Source organism: Meles meles, chromosome 2, assembly GCF_922984935.1.
Source record: "Meles meles chromosome 2, mMelMel3.1 paternal haplotype, whole genome shotgun sequence".
Taxonomy (NCBI): domain Eukaryota; kingdom Metazoa; phylum Chordata; class Mammalia; order Carnivora; family Mustelidae; genus Meles; species Meles meles.
In genome coordinates this window covers 166,002,126-166,029,428 of record NC_060067.1, presented here as the reverse complement: position 1 = coordinate 166,029,428, position 27,303 = coordinate 166,002,126, and the positions used below count along the sequence as shown (strand labels likewise).

At 41.3% G+C, this 27,303-nt stretch overlaps 1 protein-coding gene across 2 annotated transcripts in view; it reads left to right on the top strand.

Moving 5' to 3' along the window:
• Window positions 1-8,738: 8,738 nt before the first annotated feature.
• PPP3CC (protein phosphatase 3 catalytic subunit gamma) overlaps window positions 8,739-27,303 on the top strand; it is a 97,635-nt gene continuing 79,070 nt past the window's right edge. The window contains exon 1 of one of the 2 annotated variants that reach the window (XM_045996793.1): window positions 8,739-9,144. In XM_045996793.1, the coding sequence (XP_045852749.1) occupies window positions 9,096-9,144 (49 nt within the window). In that variant the 5' untranslated portion in view covers window positions 8,739-9,095. The remainder of the gene's footprint in view (window positions 9,145-27,303) is intronic. The other variant, XM_045996785.1, reaches the window with a different exon arrangement.

Here is a 27,303-nt window from a genome sequence, read left to right as displayed (position 1 = left end):
ATGTGAACTACACCTCAGTGCCTTTGTCTATGAGGTGGAAATTGTCATTTCTATCCTATCTCCGTAAGTGTAATGAGAACAAAATGTATGAGACCGCGCTTTACAAATTAAAACCCTATGCCAGTGGTAATCAACAGTCCGTTGTTTGGATTCCTTTCAAAATCTGAAAAATACATGCTTTCCCAACAGCTCTCATACACACATCCCAAAGTGCTTGCAAGTGTGCTCAAAACCTTAATTTAATTGAGAGGAGCAGGATGAGGAGGGGACGATTTGAAACCCTTGCACTACAGGTTAATAACTTCTGCTGCAGATCAGAGTAAGATAGTCACTCATTCAACAATTATTCAACAAGTTATTGAGCTCCAGCTTTGGGCTGGGCACGGCAGTGACAATGGCAGAGAACAGGACAGACAAAGATGCTCCCCTCAAGGAGTGAGGGTAGACACAAAGAAACGTGTTACAGATAGAGTAGGGTATTGAGGTGAGGAGGGGTGCCATACCTTTAGCTGGTTCGGTGAGCAGAGGAGCTGGCATTTGAGCTCGCCATAAGCAATGAGGAGGCAGCTTGGTGAGAATGTTCCAGGGGAAAGAGATGGCAAATGCAAGAGCTCTGAGACAGCAGTGAGCTTGGTCTGTGTGAGGCCGGTTTTACTAAATCTAGTATATACAGTATAAACAAGGCCATCGTGTCTGAACTGTAGCGGGCAGAGGGAAAGAGGTTTGAGCTGAGGTCACAGTAGGCAGGAGTCAGGCCACTTTGGGGAAAGGAAGAGATCCTTGAGGATTTTAAGGGGAGGAACAATAAATCAGATGAATGTTTTAAGTTTGTAAAAATCTGTTGTGTGGGAAAATGGACTCTAGGGGGCGAAAGTTGACAGGCTATGCCTCATGACGGGCGGTGCCTCCCTCTCCAACCAGCACCTCTCCTGAAATTTTTGGCCCAAGCAACTTGATGAATGCCAGTGCTCTTTACCTTGGCATCTCACCTGTGAATGCTGGGGCTCAGGTGTGACAGAGGTATTAAATTCTATTCTCCTAAATGATTGTATTATGTAGCCAGTAATGACTGCCATCATTGTCTCCTGCTTTGGAATGATGCAAACAAAAGTAATAGGGAATGATGGCAGCTTTGGTGTTCGTCATCATATCAGAGTTCTCATACGATTGGGGTCTCCCAGAAAGATCAAGGGACAACACACTGCTAAGAGGTTTGCACACCACCCCCAAAATGGCTGGAATACCAACCTGTAAATACAAATTTATTAAGTTAGGACTTTCATGAGGATTTTTTACTTACAAGTGCCTAAAGAGATTCCTAATTTGATATCAGGCTATTATAATTGGTAGGATGTTGCTTTGGGCTGTGTTTTTGTCTGGATTCATTCAGTTTTTTAGACCTCAACACTGTGGAGGGTCCATGCCCAGGTAATTTTATCAAAATTAAAGTGTACTCATAGGAAGATATTAATTAAATATAATACAATATATGATGTCCATACAATATGTATTACTATTGGGGAGCCTGGCTGGCTTAGTCTGCAGGGTAAGGGCCTCTTGATCTATCAGGTTGAGCTGGGCCCAGGGTCTGCCTTGGGTCAGAGATTACTTGAAAAATTATATAGTGTTTTTCACATAAATTTAGAAGTTATGTACTTTAAGATACCTTTTTTTAAAAAGATTTTATTTATTTATTTGACAGAGATCACAAGTAGGCAGAGAGAGGAAGGGAAGCAGGCTCCCCACTGAGCAAAGAGTCCAACCTGGGGCTTGATCCCGGGACCCCAAGATAATGACCTGAGGTGAAGGCAGAGGCTTTAACCCACTAAGCCACTCAGGCACCCCTTAAGATACCTTTTTTAAAGACTTCTTAAAGATTTTATTTGTTTATTTGAGAGAGGGGGCATGAGCAGAGGGGAGAAGGAGAAGCAGACTCCCTGGCTGAGCAAAGAACCTGTTGCGAGGCTCGTTCCCAGGACGCTGGGATCATGACCTGAGCCGAAGACAGACGCTCAACCAACCGAGCCACCCAGGTGCCCTGTAAGTTGTGTTTTCTATGTAGCTATTTCAGAAACACTCACTTACCCTACTTTAAAAAACATTCTTGGGCGCCTGGATGGCTCAGTTGGTTAAGCCTTTCGCTCAGGTCATGATCCTGGAATCCTAGGATTGAGTCCCACATTGGGCTCCCTGCTCAGCGGGGAGTCTGCTTCTCCCTCTGACCCTTCTCCCTCTCATGCTCTCTCTCTCAAATAAATAAATAAATAAAATCTTTTAAAAATGTGTGTTCTTGGGATGTCTGGGTGGTTCAGTTGTTAAGCCTCTGCTTTCAGCTCAGGTCATGATCCCAGGGTCCTGGGATCTAGCCCCACATCAGGCTCCCTGCTCAGCGGGAAGCATGCTTCCCCCTCTCCCACTTACCCTGCTTGTGTTTTCTCTCTCTCATGGTGTCTCTCTCTGTCAAATAAATAAATAAAATCTTTTTAAAAAATTCTATAGTTCTCTTAACCTGCATTTATCACAGACTAATATTTAAGGCTTCATACAAATAGAAACTGAAACCAGGTTACTTTTATATAACAATGGAAACTAGGATTCCCTGTGCATTTGTTAAATTAAAAGCATTCATAATTATTTCTCAGAAGAACTGGTCGTTAATTAAGGTTTGTGAAGTGCTTAGGGAGTTTCTCATAAGGAAGTGTATCAAATCTCACAAACTCTGTATAATGGAAACTTAGATTTGAAAAGATTAGTAGAAATGCCAATTACACATCAATCTTGGTGATTTCAAATATTTATTCAATACTGACCAATGCAGAAAATAAAAAGAAAGACAATCAGATTCACCAGTTAGATAAAAATACTACAGCCCCTGGCCAGGTGGAGGGGTGTATAAGCTGAATGAAATAGAACATCTAATTGTTGGGAAGCATGGGTGGCTCAGTGGGTTAAGCATCTGCTCTCAGCTCTGGTCATGTTCCAGGGTCCTGGGATCAAGACCTGCATCAGGCTCTGTGTTCAGCAGGGAGCCTGCTTCTTCTTCTGTTCCCCTCCCTGCTCGTGCTCTCTCTCTTTCTCTCTGACAAATAAATAAAATCTTAAAAAAAAAAACCAAACACCTCTAATTGTTGCTGGGAACTGATAAAGTCATGACTAAAAGCATCACTACTACCAATAAAGTTAAATCTCATTCATTTTAAATTGTTTGGGAAGGAACTTAATTAGTGTTCTTTTCATATTTTCATTGAGTGGTTTTGGTGAGAAATGTCAGAAAGTCCCCCCAAAGGAATATGTAACACTACTGAAAATAGGCCTGGACAATAGGTCTTTGAAAGAAAAGAGCACTTTTTTTTTTCACCTAGTTATAAAGTAATACGTTCTCACCACAGAAAATTTGTAAACTATAGAAATTATTGTTCATTAACAAATCCTAAGTCACCCTCAGTCACACCACCCAGAGATGGCTATTGTTAATGTTCTTTTCCATATCAGAAGATACTCCATGAGGGTTTGAACTGTGTTAATTTTTTTTTTTTAAGATTTATTTATTTGACAGGGAGAGACACAGTGAGAGAGGGAACACAAGCAGGGGGAGTGGGAGAAGGAGAAGTAGACTCCTTGCTGAGCAGGGAGCCTGATGTGGGGCTGGATCCCAGGACCCTGGGATCATGACCTGAGCCGAAGGCTTAATGACTGAGCCACCCTGGCGCCCCTGACCTGTGCTGGTTTTAGTTCATCACTGTATCCTTCCACCTAGTACAGTGCCCAGCACAGTTGGCATCTGATTAATGTTTATTGAATATACAAATATATTAATATTTCCTTCTAGCCTTTTTATGCATACATCTGCTTGTTTGTTAACAATCTATACTGTACATTATTATAATCTAGCTTTTTCACTTTTCATTATTTCCTGAGGCTTTTCTGATGATACCACATACCTTTGTAAGCTAAAATATGTTTGTTTTGGGGGGCACCTGACCGACTCAGTCAGAAGTTGTTCATGCAGCTCTTGACCTTGGGGTCATGAGTTCGAGTCCCACATTGGGTGTAAAGATTACTAAAAAATAAAGAAATGAAAGTATGTTGGTTTTTCATAATGCATAATGTTCTATCCAATATCATATTTCATGTAACCATTTTCCTTTGCAAATGAAATCATATAGTATGTATTATTTTGTATCTTGCTGCTTTTGTTTCACCATAATGTTTGTGAGATTCATCCACATTATTGTATGTATCAGTAATTATTTCTCTTTTATTAGCTAAGTAGTATTTCATTATTTGGACAATCACTGCTGTCAGGTAAAAAAACCTAAAAGTAGAATTACTGGGTCATACAGTAGGTGTATACTTAATTTTATAAGAAATTTCCAGGGGCAGGGGCGCCTGGGTGGCTCAGTGGGTTAAAGCCTCTGCATTCCGCTCTGGTCATGATCTCAGGGTCCTGGGATCGAGCCCCGACTCAGGCCGAGAGCCTGCCCCCCCCCCTGCCCACCGCCTGTCTGTCTGCCTACTCTTGATCTCTGTCAAATAAATAAATGAAATTTAAAAAAAAATAGAAAATAAATTTCCAGGGGCGCCTGGGTGGCTCAGTCTTTAAGGGTCTGCCTTTGGCTCAGGTCAGAATCCCAGGATGCCAGGGTCCTGGGATGGAGCCCCGCATCAACCTCCCTGCAGGCTTCTTCTCCCTCTCCCACTCCCCCTGCTTGTGTTCCGTCTCTCTCTATGTCTCTGTCAAAGACATAAAAATCTTTAAAAAAAGAAAAGAAATTTCCAAACTGTTTTCCAAAGTAGTTTTAGCATTTTACCCTCCCACCAGTAATGAAGGAGAGCTTAGTTGTTCTCACTCTTGTTAACACTTGGTATAATCGTTTTTTAAACTGCTGTATTTTATTTGTTCCTTTGTTTTTAAGGGGCTCGAACTGATTACGCTGAGATCAAAGGTCACATGCTCTACTGGCTGAGCCAGCCAGGCACCCAGGTATTGAGAATCTTTAGTTTCAGCTGGTGAAGTGGTGTCTCAGTATGGTTTATTTTACATTTCCCTGATGACTAATGATGTTGAGAGAATCTTTTCATCAGCTATAGCTAATCTCTTCTTTAACTGATACTGACAAATCCCTTTCCAGAGAAGTTGTGCTGATTTGTAATTCTACCAACAAGTGTCGCCTTTTTTTAAGTAATCTCTACACCCAACATGGGGCTTGAACTCATGACCTCATGATCAAGAGCAGAATGCTCTGAAGACTGAGACACCCAGGTGCCCACAAACAGTACCACCTTTTATTTTATTTTATTTTATTTTATTTTAAGATTTTATTTATTCATTTGACAGACAGAGATCACAAGTAGGCAAAGAGGCAGGCAGAGAGAGAGGGGAAGCAGGCTCCCTGCTGAGGAGAGAGCCCAATGCAGGGCTTGATCCCAGGACCCTGAGACCATGACTTGAGCTGAAGGCAAAGGTTTAACCCCCTGAGCCACCCAGGCGCCCCAAAGTTGGAACATTTTTTAATGTTTAGTGCCTTATTTCTTCTTTTATAAAGTCAGTGTTCATGGCATTTGCCCATACTTGTATTGTAGACCTCTTCTTTTGAATAGTGAAAGTTCTTTATCCTGACTTGGGAGATGCAAATATCTTCCTGTTTTGTGACTTTTAATTGTGTTTCTTTTCCAAGTAGTCAAACAATATTTTCTGATTCCTTTCATTACTTTTTTTTTTTTAAGGTTTATTTATTTGTGAGATAGAGACAGCACATGGGGAGGGGCAAAGGGAGAGGGAGAGAAGCAGACACCACTAAGCACAGAGCCCAGCATGAGGCTCAGTTCCAGGACCCTGAGATCATGACCTGAGCCAGAATCAGTCCAAAGCTTAACTGACTGAACCACCCTGGCACCACCCTTTCATTACTTTTGAGCCATGGAAGTCCTTATCCAAATTAACTAAGTTGTGTTTGATCTGGTAAGGTGGGGGGGGGGAGGGAGCATCAGCATCTACTGGGCTATATTAGCTCTGGGGTTACCACAATTAACCAAGTAGGATAACTTCTTCATTTTCTTCTAGATTTCTTTTACGTTTCATATGTAACTCTTTTTTTTTTTAAGATTTATTTATTTATTTGACAGAGAGAGATCACAAGTAGGCAGAGAGGCAGGCAGAGAGAGTGGGAAGCAGGCTCCCTGCTGAGCAGAGAGCTAGGTGGGGGGGCCGGGGGGGGGCTTGATCTCAGGGCATTGAGATCATGACCTGAGCCGAGGGCAGAGGCTTTAACCCACTGAGCCACCCAGGCGCCCCACATGTAACTCTTTAAACAAGGTTCACTTTATTTTGATGTTATAGAGATTACTTAAAAATAAAATCTTTTTTTAAGATTTTATTAGAGAGAAAGAGAGCAAGCGCATGCACAAGCAGGGGGAGGGCCAGAGGAAAGGGAGAAGCAGACTTCCTGCTGAGCAGGGAGCCCAATGTGGTCATCCCAGGACCCCAGGATCATGACCTAAGCTGATGGCAGACATTAACTGACTGAGCCACCCAGGCGCCCCAAAAGTAAAATCTCAAAAAAAATAAGTAAAACAAAAATCTTTGGGGCTCCTGGGTGGCTATCAGTAGAACATACACCTCTTAATCTCAGGGTTGTAAATTTGAGCTCCATGTTGGGGCTCAAATAAAATCTTAAAAATGTAAAAAATAAAATAGTTTGATGTTATAGAGTGGCTCCAACTTGAGATCCAAATGATAATTTCCCACTACTACTATTATTATTGAAAAACCCATCTCTTCACAGTGGTTTCCAATGTTTGCTTAGAATTTTTGTTTTTAGCTATCCTTCCAGATGAATTTTTTTTTCTCTTTTTTTTTTAATATTTTATTTATTTGACAGAGAGAAATCACATCTAGGCAGAGAGGCAGGCAGAGAGAGAGGAGGAAGCAGGCTCTCCGCGGAGCAGAGAGCCCGATGCCGGGCTCGATCCCAGGACCCTGGGATCATGACCCGAGCCGAAGGCAGAGGCCTTAACCCACTGAGCCACCCAGGCGCCCCCTTCCAGATGAATTTTAACATCTGTGCTGCAGGGACCAATTTATTTTGCCCTTTAGAAATTTGCTCTGTTTGATAGAAGTGTGGAGTTCTCATTACTTCTTAAATGAAGAACTTCCTCAGGATATCTGAACAATTCTCTTGGGTGGAAACTTGGTGCCAAAACCCAAGGAAACAGAACCAAGTTAAATCCAGCTTTCAAGGTGCTCCTGCCTCTTTGGGGTTACTATGAATGGCCTTATGTCAAAATTCCAAGACTTAATTCAGGGGATGACTCCAGAGTATATCCCCAGATCTCCTCCCAATACATAAATCTATATTAATGGAGATTTAGGCTTAAACCCTTCTAATCTTTTAAGTGGGAGCTGTCCAAAAGAACTTTCTGCTATGGTGGAAATGTCCTATGCTACCATGTCCAAGAAGGTAGCCACTAGCCACAGGTAGTTCTGAGCACTTGAAATGTGGCTAGTGCACTTGAGGAACTGAATATTCAAATTTTTAATTCTATTTAATTTAAATGTGTGTAACCACATAAGACTTATTGGCCACAACAGTAACTGTTAAGACTGTTTTTTTAACAGTAAACTTAACTTACTTACTTAACTTAACTTAACTTACTTAACAGTAAACTGTTAAGACTGGATTGTCTGTTTTTCCTTGGATCTCAGTTTCGATATTACATTATCATGGCTAAACTCAAAATACTTTTTGACTTTGCCAGGCACTATACTCGGTGAGGGAAGACAGTCATAGTAAGACAGTTTCTAAGTTTACAATTCAAGGAAAGAAAAGATCAGTTTTCAACGCAGAGATGAGCTAGACTGTTAGGACTCTCTAGAGACTGGCCCATCAGTAAGCCTGAGCGGGGCAGCAGGTACTGTCGCTGCATCGAACTGGAAGAACAGGGGGGTGCTTCTAGCAGAGTTAGGTGACCCACGGGGCTTATTGGAAGGTCGGTTCCCTGCGCATTGGAGGTCCCTAGAGTTGCTGCTCTTCCTTCTCGTAGAGGTGGAAGGAAGTGAGGAGGCCAGGGGGCCAAGCCGGGTCTCACGCCCTGGAGTCGGAGGCCCGCCAACTACTGGACTGGAGCTGGCACGGACAGAACGGACTTGTTCCTGTACTAACTGCACTCAACGAATGTGAAAACTGAAATGAGGGCTTAAATGAGTTTGGTGAATTGGGGGAGGGGGGAGGAGAAACTGCGGGAAGGAGCGTGGTCAGCTTGATAGGGACTCCCTAGAGACCGACTGGTGGAAGGCCAGAAGAAAAGGAGGGAGGGCTCCTGTCAGGAGTGTCTGGGAAGACAAGGGCTCTCGGCAAGGTGGCCCCGGGGTGAGGATGACAAGAGGCTCGCGGCCCGGGGAGCCGCGCGGCTCGGTCTCCGTGGCCGGGTCACAAGATGGCCGCTGCTGCTTCGTCGCGGCTTTCCGTGCCGGACCCAGGGGCGGTGGTAGGGGCTGCGGGCCGGGGCAGCGGCCGGCAGCCCCGGGGGAGTCAGCTGCGAGGAAGGCAGGCTGAGGAGAAGGGAAAACTGACCGTCGGACGCAGGAGGGGAGAAAGGAAGCACGCGGGCACGAAGTGCGGCTGCGCGGGCCTCCGGCCTCGGGAGGAAGGGGAGAGTCGGGGTGGGCGACTGCTGGGGGCAGGGGACGGGAGGTCAGGGGGCCGCGCCAAACTGGGCAGCTGGGCGGCGACTTGGGCCTCGACGCGGCGGTAGCGCGCGCGGGCCGCCGGGAAGTTGGGAGAGCGGCGTGCGGGAGCGCGCGCGCGCGCACGCGGGACCGGGCCGCGAGCTACCGCGGCAGCCCGGGTTGCCTCGCCGAGCCGCCCGCGCTCCCGACTCGGCTCCTCAGGAGGGAGCGGCCAGTGGCCCGCATCGTGACAGCGAGGTTCGAGGCCCGGCTGCCGTGGCCTCCTCCTTCTGGTACCTGGGCCGCCCGGGGAGCCGGGGCCGGAGCACGGCGGGCTGACTGGCCCCGGGGAACTGACACCGCTGGACACCAAGGCGGAGGTGCACGTCTGGCGGTCGCCCGGAGCCGGGAGGAGGCCGAGGGGACCATGTCCGGCAGGAACCACCACCTCTCCACCACCGAACGCGTCATCAAAGGTGCCGGGCGGGCCGGGCCCTCGGCGTCCCCCGGCGGGAAACGGCCTTTGGCTGGGAGACGGCGGGGGGACGGAGGGCGGGGAGCGGGGGAGGGGCGGAGTGGCGGGAGGGCGGCGGGGGACCCCGGCTGCGACGGTCCGCGGGCAGGACCGGGAGGGGGTGTGGGAGAGGGGAGGGGAGCCCCGCGGGGCCGTGCCCGGGCGTTTTCTGTTGCACCTCGCTCCGCAGCTGGCTGGAGATTACCGCTTTATCTCCCGTAGTGTGGGACCTGCGGGCGGGCTGGGGGTTTCTCCTCCTGCCGCCCCAAAGGGCCGGGATCCCCATCTTGTTTAAGAGACACGATTCCTCTTTTCTCGTCTTTCGTCTGGTGAAGCCTCGTGGGGTGATGTGCGCAGGGACTCCACTAGATTCTTCCAAGTCACATCTTCCTGCCGCTCCCTTCTGTAGGAGCGGATGGTCTCGCCCCTCCCCCACCCCTTTCTTAAAGGACGTTTCCCAGGCACCTTTTGGCCCACTTTCTACCGATCACCCCAAGTCACTGCTGTTATTAAAAGGAACAGTTTGGTGAAACAAACACAAATCCATTTTGTGATGTGTGAAAGGGACTTACAGATCCCTTGACATGATGTTGGTGCTTTATTTTATTTTTTGGCTGCAGAGACATAAGAAGGATGTTCTCTCCTTTAGATGTCTAACGAAAACTAAAATGTTCCTTACTGTAGGGTTTCACGTTGTACTTGTTTCTGGTCTTAAACTACTTACACTGGTTTAAGCGTAACTACTAATTTATGCACTTCTTTTGTTCAGCGGTAACACTTAGGTACAACTCTTTGCTCTTGAGTTTTAACTATGGGGTTGAAAGCACTATTTTATAAGAAAGGAGTATACACCTAAGTGAGCTGTTAGTGGCTTCTGGATAAAGGGGTTAAGTGTAAGTGGGCAAAACTATTAAAATAATTTTATGTTTTTGTTTTGGTAATTAGAAGGAGAAAGGAAACGAAGATTGGTGACAATACTTTTTTTTTTTTTAAAGTGGAAAAGCCTATTGAATGTTCAGTGAAGGGGGAGAATTTTAGTGTTTAACTTAAATATTTTTCTCCCTAAAAAATGAATCATCATAAATGTTGATTTTCTACACTATTAATTTTAGTGTGTAACTTAGTTTCTTCCCCTCTAAAAAGTCAAGATCATAAGTGATGATCATAAACACTGATTACCTACATTATATAATGTTCAGTAGATATAATGGGGTTTTTGAGATATATCTACTCAGATATCTGGTATTATTGAGGATTGAAATGAATTGTTCATATAACTGACCTTTTTTAGTCCTTTGTCGAATAATTTTGATCTTTTTAATGTCAGTTTTTATAGTATATAAAAGAGTATAAACCTTCTCTTAAGATAAAGAGTTTAAACCTTCTCTTAAGATAAAGAATATACTAAACATAACCTTTTTTATTAATCAAGGTCAGTTGTGTACATTAATTTCTGTCCTGTGCTGTTAACATGGCTGGTGCATTCTGCTGTTTAAGGGTGTTGGCAGTTTCCTCCTGTACCAAAATGACTGCTTACTGCTATACTGTTTAATGCTTTTGTCTGTTTTTTATCTCTTCCAGTACTGTTCTTTATCTCTCAAAATATGCCCTTCTAATCTGCTATTTCTAAGCTGAAATAGGCAGGGAAACCAGAAAAACCAGAATTGTGTCAAGTTAGAAGAAATAGGATCTCAGTGAAGCTTAGTGGCAGTCCTCAGACCTTTAGGAATCTCAAATTCTGATCGCCGTTGCAGCATGTAATTTCCACCATAAGATGCCATAAGATGTAAAGGAAATCTTAAAATAACCCTTTCAGACCCTTAAATATAGAAGTAAAGTGAAATGAAACATAGTTAAAAGGTAGGTGCTGTCTTATTGCTAAGCGTGCTCACAGTTAAGTAAACACTCTTAGAGTCTGTATAATTTATGTTTTTTGGCCAAATTACAAATTACTGCATGTTGTATACTTATTTTTTTTTTTTGGCATGTTGTATACTTATAAGATTACTCTTAAATAAATGAAGTATAATGATTTCAAACCCTTACTTAGAATGTGTGGATTTATCTTAAATATAAAAACTGTAGAGTTAAGAGCTTGACCACAGCAATCTTGGCTTCTCTGTGACTTATGTTGATTTTTTTCTGGGTTTTCCAGAGTTTGGAATAGTTGAGGTTTGTTCTAAGAAAGTAAGGTGTCACTGTATATGTAGCTAAGGTCCATTGTATTGGGTACTAAATCCTGATCTGATATTATCTTGACTGGCCAGAGTTGTCTGCATTTATTCACAGCTGGAAATCTTTTCAGAGGTGAGACCACACCCCAGTTATTTTTGGTTCTGTCATTTCCTGTTAACTTTAAAGTCTACTTAATTGTTTGGTTTGAACAAATCTTGGAGAATAGTGGGAGTGACTAGTATTTCCTAAAATGAAGAAGTACTAGACTGATGGTCAGAAAACCCAGGTTTTACTGCAGCAGGAGCTTACTTGTGACCTTGCCTTATTTCTTTTTTAACCTTGCTTTTTCACTTAAACTCTCTCCCTTTTTTTTTCCTTCAGTAATCTCATGGGCAAAATAAGGTTAATAATACTTTCTTTGTCAAGCATCTGAACCACGCAAAGGTATAACTGACATGAAAAGCTTAAGACAGGTTGTATTATGAAACATGATAGTAGTTTGATAATAGGTTAGTTTGTACATAAGTGGTTAGTAGAGAAAACATTAACATTTTTAAAAAGATTTATTTATTTAGAGGGCGCATGAGTGTGTTGGGGTGGGGGGTGCAGAGGGAGAGGGGAGAGAATCCAAGGAGACTCCAGGCAGAGCACAGAGCCCAGCGCACAGCCCTGAGATCATGACCTGTGCTGAAATCAAGAGTTGGTTGCTTAATGGACTGAGCCACCGAGGCACCTCTTGTTAACATTTTTTTGAGAAATCATTAACATTTGGAAAATAACGGAATTAGAAATTATGTGAAATAATAAGTTGGAAAACTGTTCCAGTCAGGAAAATACTTGTTCTGCAATTTATTTTTTTATTTTTAAGTAACTACTGCACCCAAAGGGACCCCGTCCTCTTTTATGATTTAGAGGATATCCGGGTGGAATCTCATGTGTAACAACATGAAGAGAACAGGACAGTTCTGTCTAGTACTTTCTTAGCAGCTGGTTTCTTCCCTAGCAGTTGATGGTGTTTACTTTATGTTTAAAAATAAAAAAATTGTTATGATTTCATTCATTCATTAAGTGTTTATGGAGAGCCATCTGCAGTGTATGCCAACAAGTGCTCCTTTGTTTCTTTTTGTTTTTAAAGTAACATTTCTGTAGTGCCTCTAGAATAGTCAGTATGCACTGTGGCATCGCTGCTGGTTTCTAGAGTAGAAAAAACCCAAAAACTCAAATGACTGAATTGTGAAAATCTTTCAGCTTGATTTTCTTTCTTTCTTCTTTTTTTTTTTTTGTTTCCAAGCTTTTTTTTTTCCTTGTTTGAGAGGATTTTTTTTTTTTTCTTTGACAGTGATTTTAAAAAAATGATTTATTCCCCTGGGCTGAATCTTTTCAGAAGCAACAAAGAAATTTCACTAGGAATTACATGACAGATGTGGAGAATCCATTTTTGGTAACCAAATGGTGTTTCACAGAAAAGTCAGACTTCTTTTCAGTAAGATGCTCATAGATTTCTCCCATTCATTTGTGGAATTCAAGTGTATTGTATATTCACAGGATGTACTGTGTCATTTATACCACACAGAGGCTACTGGTTCTTTAATATCTACCAATGAGAATAGTGCAGCTATGGCTTTCTTAAAAGATTTTTAAGAGTAGTATGGACAAAATTGCTATTTTCACAAGATTACCCTGAACCCTGTTTCAGTCTCTGGTACCTATGCCTCATTTATTTCCACAGCTCTTGTCCCGTCTTGCCTTTTTTTGTATTATGAGAATGGGTTTACCAAGGGTTTATATGGGTTTTTTTATTTTTTGCTTTTCTTTTTCTTTTTATTATTAAAGATTTTATTTTCAAGTAATCTCTACACCCAACCTGGGCCTTGAACTCACAACCCTGAGATTGAGAGTCACGTGTTCCACTGACTGAGCCAGCCAGGCACCCCTATTCTTTTACTTTCTTTTTTTTTTTTTTTAATATTTTATTTATTTATTTGACAGAGAGAGAGGTCACAAGTAGGCAGAGAGGCAGGCAGAGAGAGAGGGAGAAACAGGCTCCCCACTGAGCAGAGAGCCCGATGCGGGGCTCGATGACCTGAGCCGAAGGTAGAGGCTTAAACCACTGAGCCACCCAGGTGCCCCTTCTTTTACTTTCTTAATAGGATTACAGTTTTTCAAAGTATAATAAAGTTGGTGAAAGATAAAAATGAAAAAAATGCCATTAATAATTGCCTCAGAACAGCTAGGCTTGGGAAAGGCTACCATCGTATTTAAGGATTTGGTGGTGTCTTAGTGAGGAAAAGCTAAAAAGAAGAAAATGAATTTTAAAGTATATTATATCTAGGGGCACCTGGGTGACTCAGTCCTTAGGCATCTGCCTTCTGCTCAGGTCATGATTCCAGGGTCCTTGGATCAGCCCACATCGGGCTCCCTGCTTGGTGGGAAGCCTGCTTCTCCCTCTCCACTCCCTCCCCCTGCTTGTGTTTTCTTTCTCAGTGTGTCTCTGTCAAATAAATGAATAAAATTTTTAGAAAAAGAAAAAAAGTGTATTATACCTGATGTGAAGTGGAAGTAACTTGTTTAGCAGAAAAAGAAGTTATTTTAGCTACATAGGGTTTGGAAAAACATGCAGAAATAAGGATGGAGAAAAACAAACTATAATTGACCGAGGAGTAGACAGGTGGGTAAAATTAGGAGCGTCAAAGAATTGGAAGAGATAAAAGGAGGAAGAGGAGAAAAGGGATAGCCGAAAACCGTTAGGGCAGTTGGTAGTGATTTCATTATGGGAACAGCAAGATTATTTTGATGGCTGGGGTTCTTGGGTGACTCAGTTGTTAAGCCTCTGCCTTTGGCTCAGGTCATGATCCCAGGGTCCTGGGATGGAGCCCCACGTTAGGCTCCTTGCTTGGCGGGAAGCCTGCTTCTCCCTCTCCCACTCTCCCTGCTTGTGTTCCCTCTCTTGCTGTCTCTCTCTGTCAAATAAATAAATAAAATCTTTTTTAAAAAGATTATTTTGGAGGCGCCTGGGTGGCTCAGTGGGTTAAAGCCTCTGCCTTCGGCTCAGGTCATGATCCCAGGGTCCTGGGATTGAGCCCCGCATCCGGCTCTCTGCTCCGCGGGGAGCCTGCTTCCTCCTCTCTCTCTGCCTGCCTCTCTGCCTAGTTGTGATCTCTTTCTGTCAAATAAATAAAATATTTTTAAAAAGATTATTTTTGATAGCGATCTATTAAAAAAAACCCAAGGCTTAATTGGCTTATAAATATAATTCAGAATTACAGATGATTCAAATACCATAAAGATATTATGACAGTGAGACAGACTTTGTTTTTATTTTATTAAAGAGATTGTTAAAAAAGTGGAAAAAGTTGGTAGAGGGATAAAGTAAATATTAAAAAGCACTAATAAGGGGCACCTGGGTGGCTCAGTGGGTTAAGCCTCTGCCTTCGGCTCAGGTCATGATCTCAGGGTCCTGAGATCGAGCCCCACATCAGGCTCTCTGCTCGGCAGGGAGCCTGCTTCCTCCTCTCTCTCTGCCTGCCTCTCTGCCTACTTGTGATCTCTGTCTGTCAAATAAATAAATAAAAATCTTAAAAAAAAAATAAAAAGCACTAATAAGCAGAGGAGATAGAAAGGATTTTCTAAGTGTATTTCCCATCCCTGTTAATCACACCACTTACCCATTTAGTCAGTGGCTCAGATGACAAGCCTGGGAGTCAGGCCAGACTCTTTCCTATCCCCTTCACTTCACATCCAGTGCTACTAGACTCAGTTCTGTGGATTTTGGGTTTGTACAGAACCTTCTACAGCCTCTTCCTCTCTGATATTTTGCCTATACTATTGCAGTAGCCTCTTGCTTGGAGTATTTAATTTAATGTCCATGGTGCCATCATGATCTGTGGATAATGAAAGGATTATTCTTGTGCTTGAAATCCTTCAAGCAAGTTCTGCCATAGGATAAATTCTAATTTTGTTGATGTATAGTTCTCTTCATGCTAAACCTCCAATCCTGTGTTACTTTCTCCTCATTTCATATCCCTGTTCCCAAACTTACTTTACTACTACTTGTAGTAGTATGCCCTGAAATTTTATATCTGTGAGTGGGTTCTTTGCATTATTTTTATGTAGAATCTTGTGCCCCAACTTGGCCAGCCCCTATTTATCTTTCAAGCTTTAGCCAAAGGACATCTAAGAAGCTTTTTCTCCTTTACTACTAAGCAGCCTTATAGAATAATGGTTTTAGAACACAGCCTTGAAATCAGACATACCTTAGTTCAAATTCTGCCTCTTTTAGTAGCAGTCTGACCTTTGACCAGTCACTTAATCTTGTTTTTCCTCAATTTCCCTAACTGAATTAAAGGGATAATAGAACCTAGTTTATAGGATAGTTGTAAGGATTAGATAAACCCCACAGACTGCAATGACAGGTGCCTAGTAAGTGCTCAGTACGTTAGCTGCTATCATCATTATTAGCAGCAGCAGCAGAAGCTATTGCCTCCTTTATGCTCCTGTGAGCAGTCTCATTGCTTTTCACATTTCTCTAAATATTTTTATGTTATTTATTTATACTGCATGTATAATCCTTACCCTTCAAGGGCAAGGATTGTGTATAATTAATGCTGAATATATTGCTTAGTATATAGGTGGTTAGTAAATGTTTAAGTAAAAGCATAAGAAGACAATGGAAGACATGGAAGACAATGTAGAAAAGGGCACGGGCTCTGCTAATTACTAGCTGTGTGACTTTTGTCATTTATTTGCCTTGCTTCAAGTTTAAAATGGAAAATAACAGTACCTACCTCAGAATTTAAAAATTGCATTTCATATTGTATGTAAGGTGCTTAACATAATGCCCATAGTTAGGCTGTTCTTTATTAAATGAGTTAATCTTGAATGTTAATAAGATTTGATAGGAGATCTGTTTGACTTTATTTTTAGTTTTTAAATCTGTTTGACTAGGTGAAATGAAGTTTTAAGAGTGTTGTATTTTTTAAAAAGATTTATTTATTTATTTGGGGGGTGGGGCAGAGGGAGACAATGTTTCTTTTTCTCTTTTTTAAAAAAATTTTTTAAAAAATTTTATTTATTTATTTGACACAGAGATAGAGAGAGCCAGAGAGCACCAGCAGGGGGGAAGGCAGAGGGAGAAGGAGAGGCAGGCTCCCCTCTGAGCAAGGAGCCCTACAAGGGGCTCCATCCCAGCACCCTGGGATCATGACCCAAGCCGAAGGCAGTAGTTTAATGGACTGAACCACCCAGGTGCCCCAGAACCTTTTTTTTAAATTAGCATATAATGTATTATTTGTTTCAGGGGTACAGGTCTGTGATTCATCAGTCTTACATAATTGACAGTGCTCACCATAGTACATACTCTTCCCAGTGTCTATCACCCAGCCACCCCATCCCTCCCACTCCCCTCCACTCCAGCAGTCCTCAGTTTGTTTCCTGAGGTTAAGAGTCTCTTATGATTTGTCTCCCTCTCTGGTTTCGTCTTTTTCCTCTCTTCCCCTATGATCCTCTGCCTTGTTTCTCAAATTCCACCTATCAGTGAGATCATATGATAATTGTCTTTTTCTGATTGACTCATTTTGCTTAGCAATTTCTGATTGACAGAGGGGGGGAACCTTCAACCAGACTTGCTCCTGAGTGGGGAGCCCAATGTAGGCCTCCATCTCAGGACCCATGAAATTAGACCTGAGCCAAAACAAAGAGTCAGATGTTTAGTTTCTGAGTCACCCAGATACCCTAAGAGTGTTGTGTTTTATACTTTCCAACTGTAGTCTCCTTATGAGGTTTTTAAAGGATTTAAACCTAAAATGCTTAATAAGAAAATGGTGGGGTGCCTGGGTGGCTTGGTCATTAAACATCTGCCTTCCATTCAGGTTGTGATCCCAGGGTCCTGGGATGGAGCCCAACATCGGGCTTCCTGCTTAGTGGGAAACCTGTTTCTCCCTCTCCCACTCCCCCTGCTTGTGTTCCCTCTCTTGCTGTCTTTCTCTGTCAAATAAGTAAATACAATCTTTAAAAGAAAAGAAAGGGGCGCCTGGGTGGCTCAGTGGGTTGGGGCCTCTGCCTTCGGCTCGGGTCATGATCCCAGGGTCCTGGGATTAGGCCCCGAGTCGGGCTCTCTGCTCAGCGGGGAGCCTGTTTCCCTTCCTCTCTCTCTGCCTGCCTGTCTGCCTACTTGTGATCTCTGTCTGTCAAATGAATAAATAAAATCTTTAAAAAAAAAAAAAGAAAGAAAAGAAAGGGGCGCCTGGGTGGCTCAGTGGGTTCAGCCTCTGCCTTCGGCTCAGGTCATGATCTCAGGGTCCTGGTATTGAGCCCCTCATTGGGCTCCCTGCTTAGCGGGGAGCTTGCTTCCCCACTCTCTGCCAGCCTCTACCTACTTGTGATTTCTGTCTGTCAAATGAACAAATAAAATCTTAAAAGAAAAGAAAAATGGTGAAAATTTCCTTGTCTATAGTATAAATAGAATTTTAGAAATCATAAACAGATGCATAAACAAATATCCAATGAATCCCTATTAGAAGCTACATGTTTCTCTTTATACTTAGAAGCTTAAATACTGTCTTGGAAAGTACTCAGTATAGCATATAATGGCCTCACAAAAGTGTGATAGAAAATCAAACTATGGAGCTTCCTATGACTAATAGCACCAAGAGGAGCAGATGACTAAATGGTAGACTATATATGGTATGAAGGGTTTGCTCCTCACTTTACAAATTGATAATCATTTCAAGTTTGAGCTTTGTTGATCAGTAGCGTAAAGAGATAAGACTTAACTTGTGGGTTTTTGTGCGTATCCATAGGTACATTTTGTTCTGGTGACCTAAGCCTTTGTGGAGGTTTAAAAATAAAATAGGATAAAATAAAGAACTAAATAAAAATTTTTTAAAACATAAGTAAAGTATTCCATTGTGTATATATACCACATCTTCTTTATCCATTCATACTATGCAGCCATCAAAAGAAATGAAATCTTGCCATTTGCGACGACGTGGATGGAACTAGAGCGTATCATGCTTAGTGAAATAAGTCAATCGGAGAAAGACAACTATCATATGATCTCCCTGATATGAGGACATGGAGAAGCAACATGGGGGGGTAGGGGGATAGGAGAAGAATAAATGAAACAAGATGGGATTGGGAGGGAGACAAACCATAAATGACTCTTAATCTCACAAAACAAACTGGGGGTTGCTGGGGGGAGGTGGGATTGGGAGAGGGGGAGCGGGCTATGGACATTGGGGAGGGGAGGCGAACCATAAGAGACTATGGACTCTGAAAAACAACCTGAGGGTTTTGAAGGGTCAGGGGTGGGAGGTTGGGGCAACCTGAGGGTTTTGAAGGGTCAAGGGTGGGAGGTTGGGGGAACAGGTGGTGGGTAATGGGGAGGGCACGTTTTGCATGGAGCACTGGGTATTGTGCAAAAAGAATGAATACTGTTACGCTGAAAAAATAAATAAAATGGAAAAAAAAGAATGCACAGAAATAAAAAAAAAAAACAAAAAAACATAAGTAAAGTAGGATAGTTTTAATGAATGGCCAGAGTAATAAAGGTAATTGGTGGATTTATCCATGAAGGGAGGCTACTTATTTTTACTTTTTTTTTTTTAAAGATTTTATTTATTTATTTGACAGAGAGAGAGATCACAAGTAGGCAGAGAGGCAGGCAGAGAGAGAGGGAGAAGCAGTCTCCCTGCTGAGCAGAGCCCGATGTGGGGCTCGATTCCAGGTCATGAGATCATGACCTGAGCTGAAGGCAGTGGCTTAACCCACTGAGCCACCCAGGCGCCCTTATTTTTACTTTTGGACACTGTTTTATTGAAAACATATGATGTCACTGTAAACTTATTGTTTCTGTCAGACTATCACTGATAGTGGTTATTACTTAATTGGTTCTGGGAGAGCTAGTTTCCAGTACTTTGAAAGTATGCTCTATGACTGTCAAAGAAGAGAGGGAATATCTCGAAGAGCTATGTCAGACCGTGAAATAAAATTACTTGTTCTAATAGGTTATGAAAGGATCTGAAAGCTACTTACGACTTTTAGTAATAATATTTAACATAACATCTTCAGCGGTGTTTAACTGGTTCATGATTGGAAAAGCAGGTGAGTAGATTAGGAAATAAGTCTGCAAAAGTAGGGCAGGCTTGCTGGCTTAAAATAGGAATGAAAGCAGGGTTATTTGTAGTGAACAGAGATAGCTATTTAGGTAAATCCTAGTGTCCGGTGAGGCTAAGACCACACAATAATCTAAAAATAATAACTTATAGGTCAATTACTTTTAAGGTTTATCTTTCACACTTACTGTAGGATTAAAGTGGTCATCACCAGTGTTTTCTTTCTCTTTTATGCAGATTTGCATCCGATGTTAGGTATATTTACCTAAAAATATCACTTATGTAGTAGGCGTATATTGTAGCAGGATACTGATACTGCCTGTGAAAGGCTGCAGAATTTCTTCAGGTTTAGAAACTTAGTTTCAAAAATGTATTAAGCTTTTACTTTTAGATTCACAGGATGTTGTGAAGAAATGTACAGGGAGGTCCTATAGTTCCTCCCCTAGGTCTCTTGTCCTCCATAGTGTCAACATCCCACACTACCACTCACTATACCAAACCAAGAAGTTGACATTGGCACAGTCCATAGAGTTTATTCAGGTTTCAGCAGTTATACATGAACTTGTGTGCACATGCATGTGTCTGTAGCTCTGTGCAGTTCTACATGTGTAGACTTGTATAACTACCACCACAATGAAGATGTTTAAATTGAAACATCACCACGAGATGCCTGTGTTATTGCCCCTTTGTAGCCATACCCATTCCCTTCAAGAAACCAGTTTTATTGTTTATTTATTGTTTTGAATCATGTGCACACCTGGTTTGATTAGTTTTTTTGCTTCTGAGTTGGAAGCAGTGTTAAACAATTTTTTATTGAAATAAGATAATGTAGCAGCAACTGACTTGTGGTAAAAAGCTAAGTTAAAATGTGTTACCAGTGGAATCTGGCTGGCTAAATCAGTAGAGCCTGTTAACTCTTGATCTCGGGGTGTTGTTCAAGCCCCATGTTGGACATAGAGCTTACTTGAAAATAATAATAAAATGTGTTAGCAATTTTGGAGAACTAAAAGCTCTCTTGGTTAATATATATAGGCTTAGAATGATAACTCTCAACTCTGGTCACCAATCAGAATCAGCTATGGAACTTAAAAAAAATATGGGAGGAAAATGGATACTGTGGCCCCATTTTAAATATATCTGGAAAGTAGTGTTGAGTGTAAAAATGCAAGTTACAAAAGGATACACAGTATTGTACCATATATATAATATTTAAAATGTACTATGTTATGTATAGATATATTTGTAACAAATTATATACATGTCGGAAGGATACACAACTATTTAAATGTAGTAATTACCTCTGGAGACGAAGGACTCAGATGGAAGTTGCTCAGTTATAACTGCAATATTTTTCTTAGTTCTTAAAAATATTTGAAACTCAAGGGGCGCCTGGGTGGCTCAGATGGTTAAGTGTCTGCCTTCAGCTTGGGTCATGATCTCCAGGTCCTGGGATGGAGCCCCATATTGGGCTTCTGCTCAGTGGGGAGTCTGCTTCTCCCTCTCCCTCCGCCTTTGGCTCAGGTCATGATCTTGGGGTCCTGGGATTGAGCCCTGCTTTCTGCTTGGTGGGGAGCCCAAGCTCTCTGCTCGCTCTCTCTGCCTGCTTCTCTGCCTACTTGTGATCTCTCTCTCTCTGTCAAATAAATAAAATATTTTAAAAAAATATCCACACATACAGTATATTATGTGTATGTCTGGAATTTCTTCTTTTTTCCCTTTTAGTATACCTTTTGTTTATTTTATTTTGGTGCCAGGGCAAAATGCTGTTATAACAATTATCTGAAAATGTGGAAGTGGCTTTGGAACTTTGAGAAGATGCAGCTCAAGTCTCAACTTTTTTTTTGTTTGTTTATTTTGTTTTGTGTTTTAGGTATTATTTAGGTATTTATTTATTTACTTGTGTGAGAGAGAGAGAGAGAGAGAGCACAGAGGGAGAGGGAGAAGCAGATACCTGCTGAGGAGGGAGCCTGATGCGGGGCCCGTCCCAGGGTCCTGGGATTATGACCTGAGCCGAAGGCAGTTGCTTAACCAACTGAGCCAGCAACGCGCCCCTCAAGTCCCAATTTTCTGATGTCCTTCCTTAATTTCTGTAGCCACCACTTATACCCCTTTATAGTATTCCCTACTTAGAGTCTGACTGTTCTGTGTTCATATTAAATCTTGTGATTTGGGGCGCCTGGGTGGCTCAGTGGGTTAAGCCGCTGCCTTCGGCTCAGGTCATGATCTCAGGGTCCTGGGATCGAGTCCCGCATCGGGCTCTCTGCTCAGCAGCGAGCCTGCTTCCCTCTCTCTCTCTCTGCCTGCCTCTCTGTCTACTTGTGATCTCTCTCTGTCAAATAAATAAATAAAATCTTTAAAAAAAAAAAAAAAAATCTTGTGATTTGAATATGAGTTATTTTTTCTACTTAAATAGAACATAAGGGAGCCTGGCAGACGCTCCAGAATTGCATGCAATTCTTGATCTTCAAAGGTTGAGTTTGAGTCCCATGTTGAGTGTAGAGATTCCTTAAAAATAAAACCTTTTTTAAATTATTTTTCATTATTTTTTAAAAGACTTTATTTGACAGCACAAGCCAGGAGAGCAGCAGGCAGAGGGAGAGGGAGAAGCAAAAGCAAGCTCCTTGCTGAGGAGAGCCTGATGAGGACCCTGGGCTCATGACCTGAGCCGAAGGCAGATGTTAACTGACAGAGCCACCAAGGTGCCCCTTAAAAATAAATTCTTAAACAAAAACAAACAAACAAAAAAAAGAACATAAAGTTCTTCTAGGTAGAGTCCATGTGTTAAAATTGTATAATCTGTAAATGATGTACACAAATTGAACATGTAATAAGGCCAAATAAATATTGGATAATTTAACTACTTCCCTGGTATTTTTGAATTTTACTTAAAGAACCCTTCCAGCTCTCTTTATCCTATAGATTTCAGAACTTTGGACTTTAACAAATATAATTATTATCCTGTTCCATAAAGTCTATGCATAGAAACTTAGATCAATTCTAAATAGAATTTTTTGCTTGTTTGTTTTAAAGATTTTATTTATTTATTTGACAGACAGATCACAAGTAGGCAGAGAGACAGGCAGAGAGAGAGGGGAGGGAAGCAGGATCCCTGCTAAGCAGAGAGCCCGATGCGGGCTCGATCCCAGGACCCTGGGTTCATGACCCGAGCCGAAGGCAGAGGCTTTAACCCACTGAGCCACCCAGGTGCCCCTCTAAATAGAATTATTATTGAATGTTTTGTTTTTCAGTTACTGTCCTCGTCTTTTAGCTTTTAAAAGGATGATACTGGATGATTAGACTTGAATTGTTAACTTCCTCCAATAGTATCATTGGAGATGAAGCTAAAATGTCAGAGTTTCATAGAGAAACAGGAGAGTTGTACCCAAACTTTCCTAGCTTTTGTTATTAGGAAGAGAGAAAGGTAGTTTTAACTGAGGTCAGTGAATTTCTTTACATTTATTGCTTTTAAATTAAGTTAAGGAGGTCAGCAATAGAATAAAAAAAGAATAAAATGCTTCATCATTATGAAGAATGGTGAAGTCTTAGCATGTGGCATTGTGTGTTTCACATATTGAAGTTGACATTAGAAAGGTAAATTTAGTAATTTATTATTTAAATCTTTGTTCTCTTTTATGATAGAGCCACAAGTTGCTCACTCTTCCTTATGCAATCCAGGTGTGAAGTTTTTTTTTTTTTTTAAGGTTTTATTTATTTATTTGAGAGAAAGAGCGAGCATTTGAGAGAAAGAGCAAGTGAGTGAGAGTGTGAGGAGCTTGCATGTGAGTGGGGGGAGGGGCAGAGGGAGAGTGAGAAGCAGACTCCCTGCTGAACAAGGATCCCCATGTTGGCAGATGCTTAACAGATTAAGCCACTTAGGTGCCCCTGGTTATGAAGTTTTTGAGTGATTTTGTGTATTTCCATAAGAATTAGAGTGGATTCAAGATGACCACTAATAATCACTGTCACTCACTTTGTTAGGTGTGGGGGGGGGTTGTATGTAAAAGAGACAGTTATAGGGCGCCTGGGTGGCTCAGTGGGTTAATCGGCTGCCTTCGGCTCAGGTCATGGTCCCGGGGTCCTGGGATCGAGTCCCGCATAGGGCTCTCTGCTTTGGCGGGGATCCTGCTTCCTCCTCTCTCTCTCTGCCTGCCTCTCTGCCTACTAGTGCTCTCTGTTCTGTCATATTTAAAAAAAAAAAAGAGAGAGAGAGAGAGTTATAGCTAATTTATCTGGAATTGTGTAAAATCCTTTAGTTTCCATGAGAGTATATCTTGCATATTTGTTGTGTGTTATGCCTACATAGTTCTCATTTGGATTTAAACTTTAGTGAGCTCTCAAGGAACTTATTTTCATTCTAACCCATGTTATATTACTTTGAATTACATATTAAGAAAAAGCGTTAGAGATTATTTGTTAAAGCAATATAGCAAAAAAGGGATAAGAGGTTAGTTTCTGGAATCAGCTGACCTGGAATCACACTCCACCTCCTCCAGTTGAGTTGTGAGATCTTTGACAAATTTTCTAACTTCCCTAACATTGGTTGCCACATCCCGTCAAATAGACGCCTGGGTGGCTCAGTTCATTAAGCGTCTGCCTTCAGCCCAGGTCATGATCCCAGGGTCCTAGGGTTGAGTCCTACATTGGGTTCCTTGCTCAGTGGAGAGCCTTTTTCTCCTTCTGCCTGCCACTCCCCCTGCTTGTGCTCTGTCTGTCTCTCTCTCTCTGACAAATAATAACATTTTAAAAAACAAAACTTAATGGAGTGTTATTAGATTAGAATATTATATGAAGTCATTAGCATAATGCCTGTTGTGTAGTTAGCATACAACTAGTAAACATCATGATCACTGTAGTTATTATTGCAATTCCAGTTAAGAAAATTAAAATCTAGCGCCTGGGTGGCTCAGTGGGTTAAAGCCTCTGCCTTCGGCTTAGGTCACGATCCCAGGGTCCTGGATCGAGCCCTGCATGGGGCTCTCTGCTCAGTGGGGAGCCTGTTTCTCCCTCTCTCTCTGTCTGCTTCTCTGCCTACTTGTGATCTCTGTCAAGAAAATTAAAATCTAAAACCTATATTGAAACCTAAGGTTTTGTGGATACCATAGTTTTGACAGTTTTGTACAACATAAGTAATTACTTCTGTGTCAGAGATTTTTAACTACCTTGTATCAGCAACTTGAATGTACTACTACTACTAATAACAATAACTAATAATAATTGCCAAGTAGGGTATATCCCAGGAATGCAGAGTGGTTTGAAAATCAATCAGTATAATCTACCGTGGTAACCATATGAGAAAACTCATATGATTACTTCAGTAAATTCAGAAAAACCAATTGACAAAAATTCTGTACCCATTCATGATTTAAACAAACCTCAGAAAACTAGGAATAGGATAGGGGAGCTTCTTCAACTGATGATCATTTTTAAAAAACCCACAACAAATTCGTACTTAATGGTAAAATATTGAGTGCTTTACCCCTAAGATTAGGAATAAGGCAACAGTGCCCTTGCTTGCTACTTCTGGTCAGCATTGTAACTAGTTGTCCTAGCCATTGAAATTAGGCAAGAAGTAGAACAAAAAGGCATATAGATTGGAAGGGAAGAAATAAAAATGTTTCTATTTACAAATTACAAGACTGTGTAAAAAGTCTTAGTCATTTATTTAGAGGGGCACCTGGCTGGCTCAGTTGGTAGAGCACGAGACTCTTGAATTTGAGGTCATGACTTCAGGCCCCATGTTGGCTATAGAGATTACAAATAAACTTTAGAAAAAATAAAGTTTATATGGAAATGACTAACAAATAACCATTAGTAACAGAATTTAGCAAAGTCAAAGGATACAAGGTGAATATATAAAAATCAATTGTATTTTTATATACTATCAGCAAACAATTGGGAAATGAATTTTTTTACTTTTACTTAGAATATTTCTAAAACCCACGAAATACTTGGGAGTAAATGTGACAAAAATGCATAAAATCTCTTGACTGAAAACTACAGGACATTCCTGAGGGAAATTAAAGACCCTACTATAAGGAGAGTTATATCATGTTCATGATCAGACAATGCAAAATTGTTAAGATGTCAGTTCCCCAAACTGATTTATAAATAAATGCAATATCAATCAAAATCCTGGGATTTTTATTTTTTAACTTCTTAATTTTTTAAGATTTTATTTGTTTATTTGAAAGAGAGAGAATGAGAGGGGAGAAGGTCAGAGGGAGAAGCAGACTCCCCATGGAGCTGGGAGCCCGAGGTGGGACTCGGTCCTGGGACTCCGGGATCATGAACTGAGCCGAAGGCAGTTGCTTAACCAACTAAGCCACCCAGGCAGCCCCCAAATCCTGGGATTTTTAAATAGAAATTGGTAAACTGATTCTAAAATTTATTTAGAGGGGCACCTGGCTGGCTCAGTTGGTAGAGCACGAGACTCTTGAATTTGAGGTCATGACTTCAGGCCCCATGTTGGCTATAGAGATTACAAATAAACTTTAGAAAAAATAAAGTTTATATGGAAATGACTAAGACTGAGAATAAGCAAACCAATTTTCAAAAGGCAGAACAAAGTTGAAAAACTCAGACTACCTGATTTAAAGACTTACTACAAAGCTGCAATAATCAAGACATAGGAGAAATCTTCGTGACTTTGGAGTAGACAGTTTTCTTAGGTCACAAAGAAAATGAACCATAAAAACTGATAATTGGACTATATCAAAATTAAGATTTTTTTGTTCTTCTAAGTGTGTTTCATTAAGAAAATGAAAAGGCAAGGGGTACCTGGGAAGCTTGGTTGGCTAAGTGTCCAACTCTTGATCCTGGCTCAGGTCTCTATTTCAGGGTCCTGAGTTCAAGCCCCTTGTTAGGCTCCACATTGGAAAAAAAGGTGGGAGGGGGTATCTGGGTGGCTTAGTTTGGTTAAGTGTCTGCCTTTGGCTTAGGTCTTGATCTCGGGTCCTGGGGATCATTGTCAGACTCTGCGTTCAGTGGGGAGTCTGCTTCTTCCTCTTCCTCTGCCCCTCCCCCTACTAATGCTCGCTCTCAAATAAATAAAATCTTAAAAAGCTTTATGAAGAACTTACAATTCACTAATAACACAATCAGTTTTAAAAATGGACTAAAGATCTGAACAGATAAATCATAAACAAAAGTATACAACTGGCCAGTAGGATACAAGAAGATACTCAGCATCATTAGCTACTGGAGAAATGCAAATTAAAACTACAGTGAAATGCCACCACCATGGATTAGAATGTCTGAAACTAAACATTTTTAGTTTTGACAAGATATGGAGTAAGTGGAACTTTCATACACTGCTGGTGGGACTGTAAAGTTGTATAACTGCTTGGCAAAATTATTTGACATTTCCTTAATATGTTAATTATGCACCTTCCATTTTACCCTGGCATTCTACCCTTCGGTATTTACCCAAGAGAAGTGAAAACAAAAGACCTATGTGTATATGTTTATAACAGCTTTGGTCATAATAGCAAAATCCAGGAAATATCCAACAGGTAAATGGATAACTATAATAGAGTTACATCCTCACCATGGAGTACTACTTGGCAATAAAAACATACAAACTTCTGATATATGCAACAGCATGGGTGAATCACAAAAACATGCTTAGTGAAAAAAACTAGACATAAATGACTGGTAAACTGTACAGTGCCATTTATATAAAACTAGAAAAGTCCAGATTTGTCTAGTGACATAAGGCAGATCAGTGGTTGAGGTACTGGGGGCAGAGGAGAGGATCTTTTGGTAGTAATGGAGATGTTCTGTATCTTGATCAAGATTGTAGTTTTGAGAAATATATACATGTGTCAAAATTTACC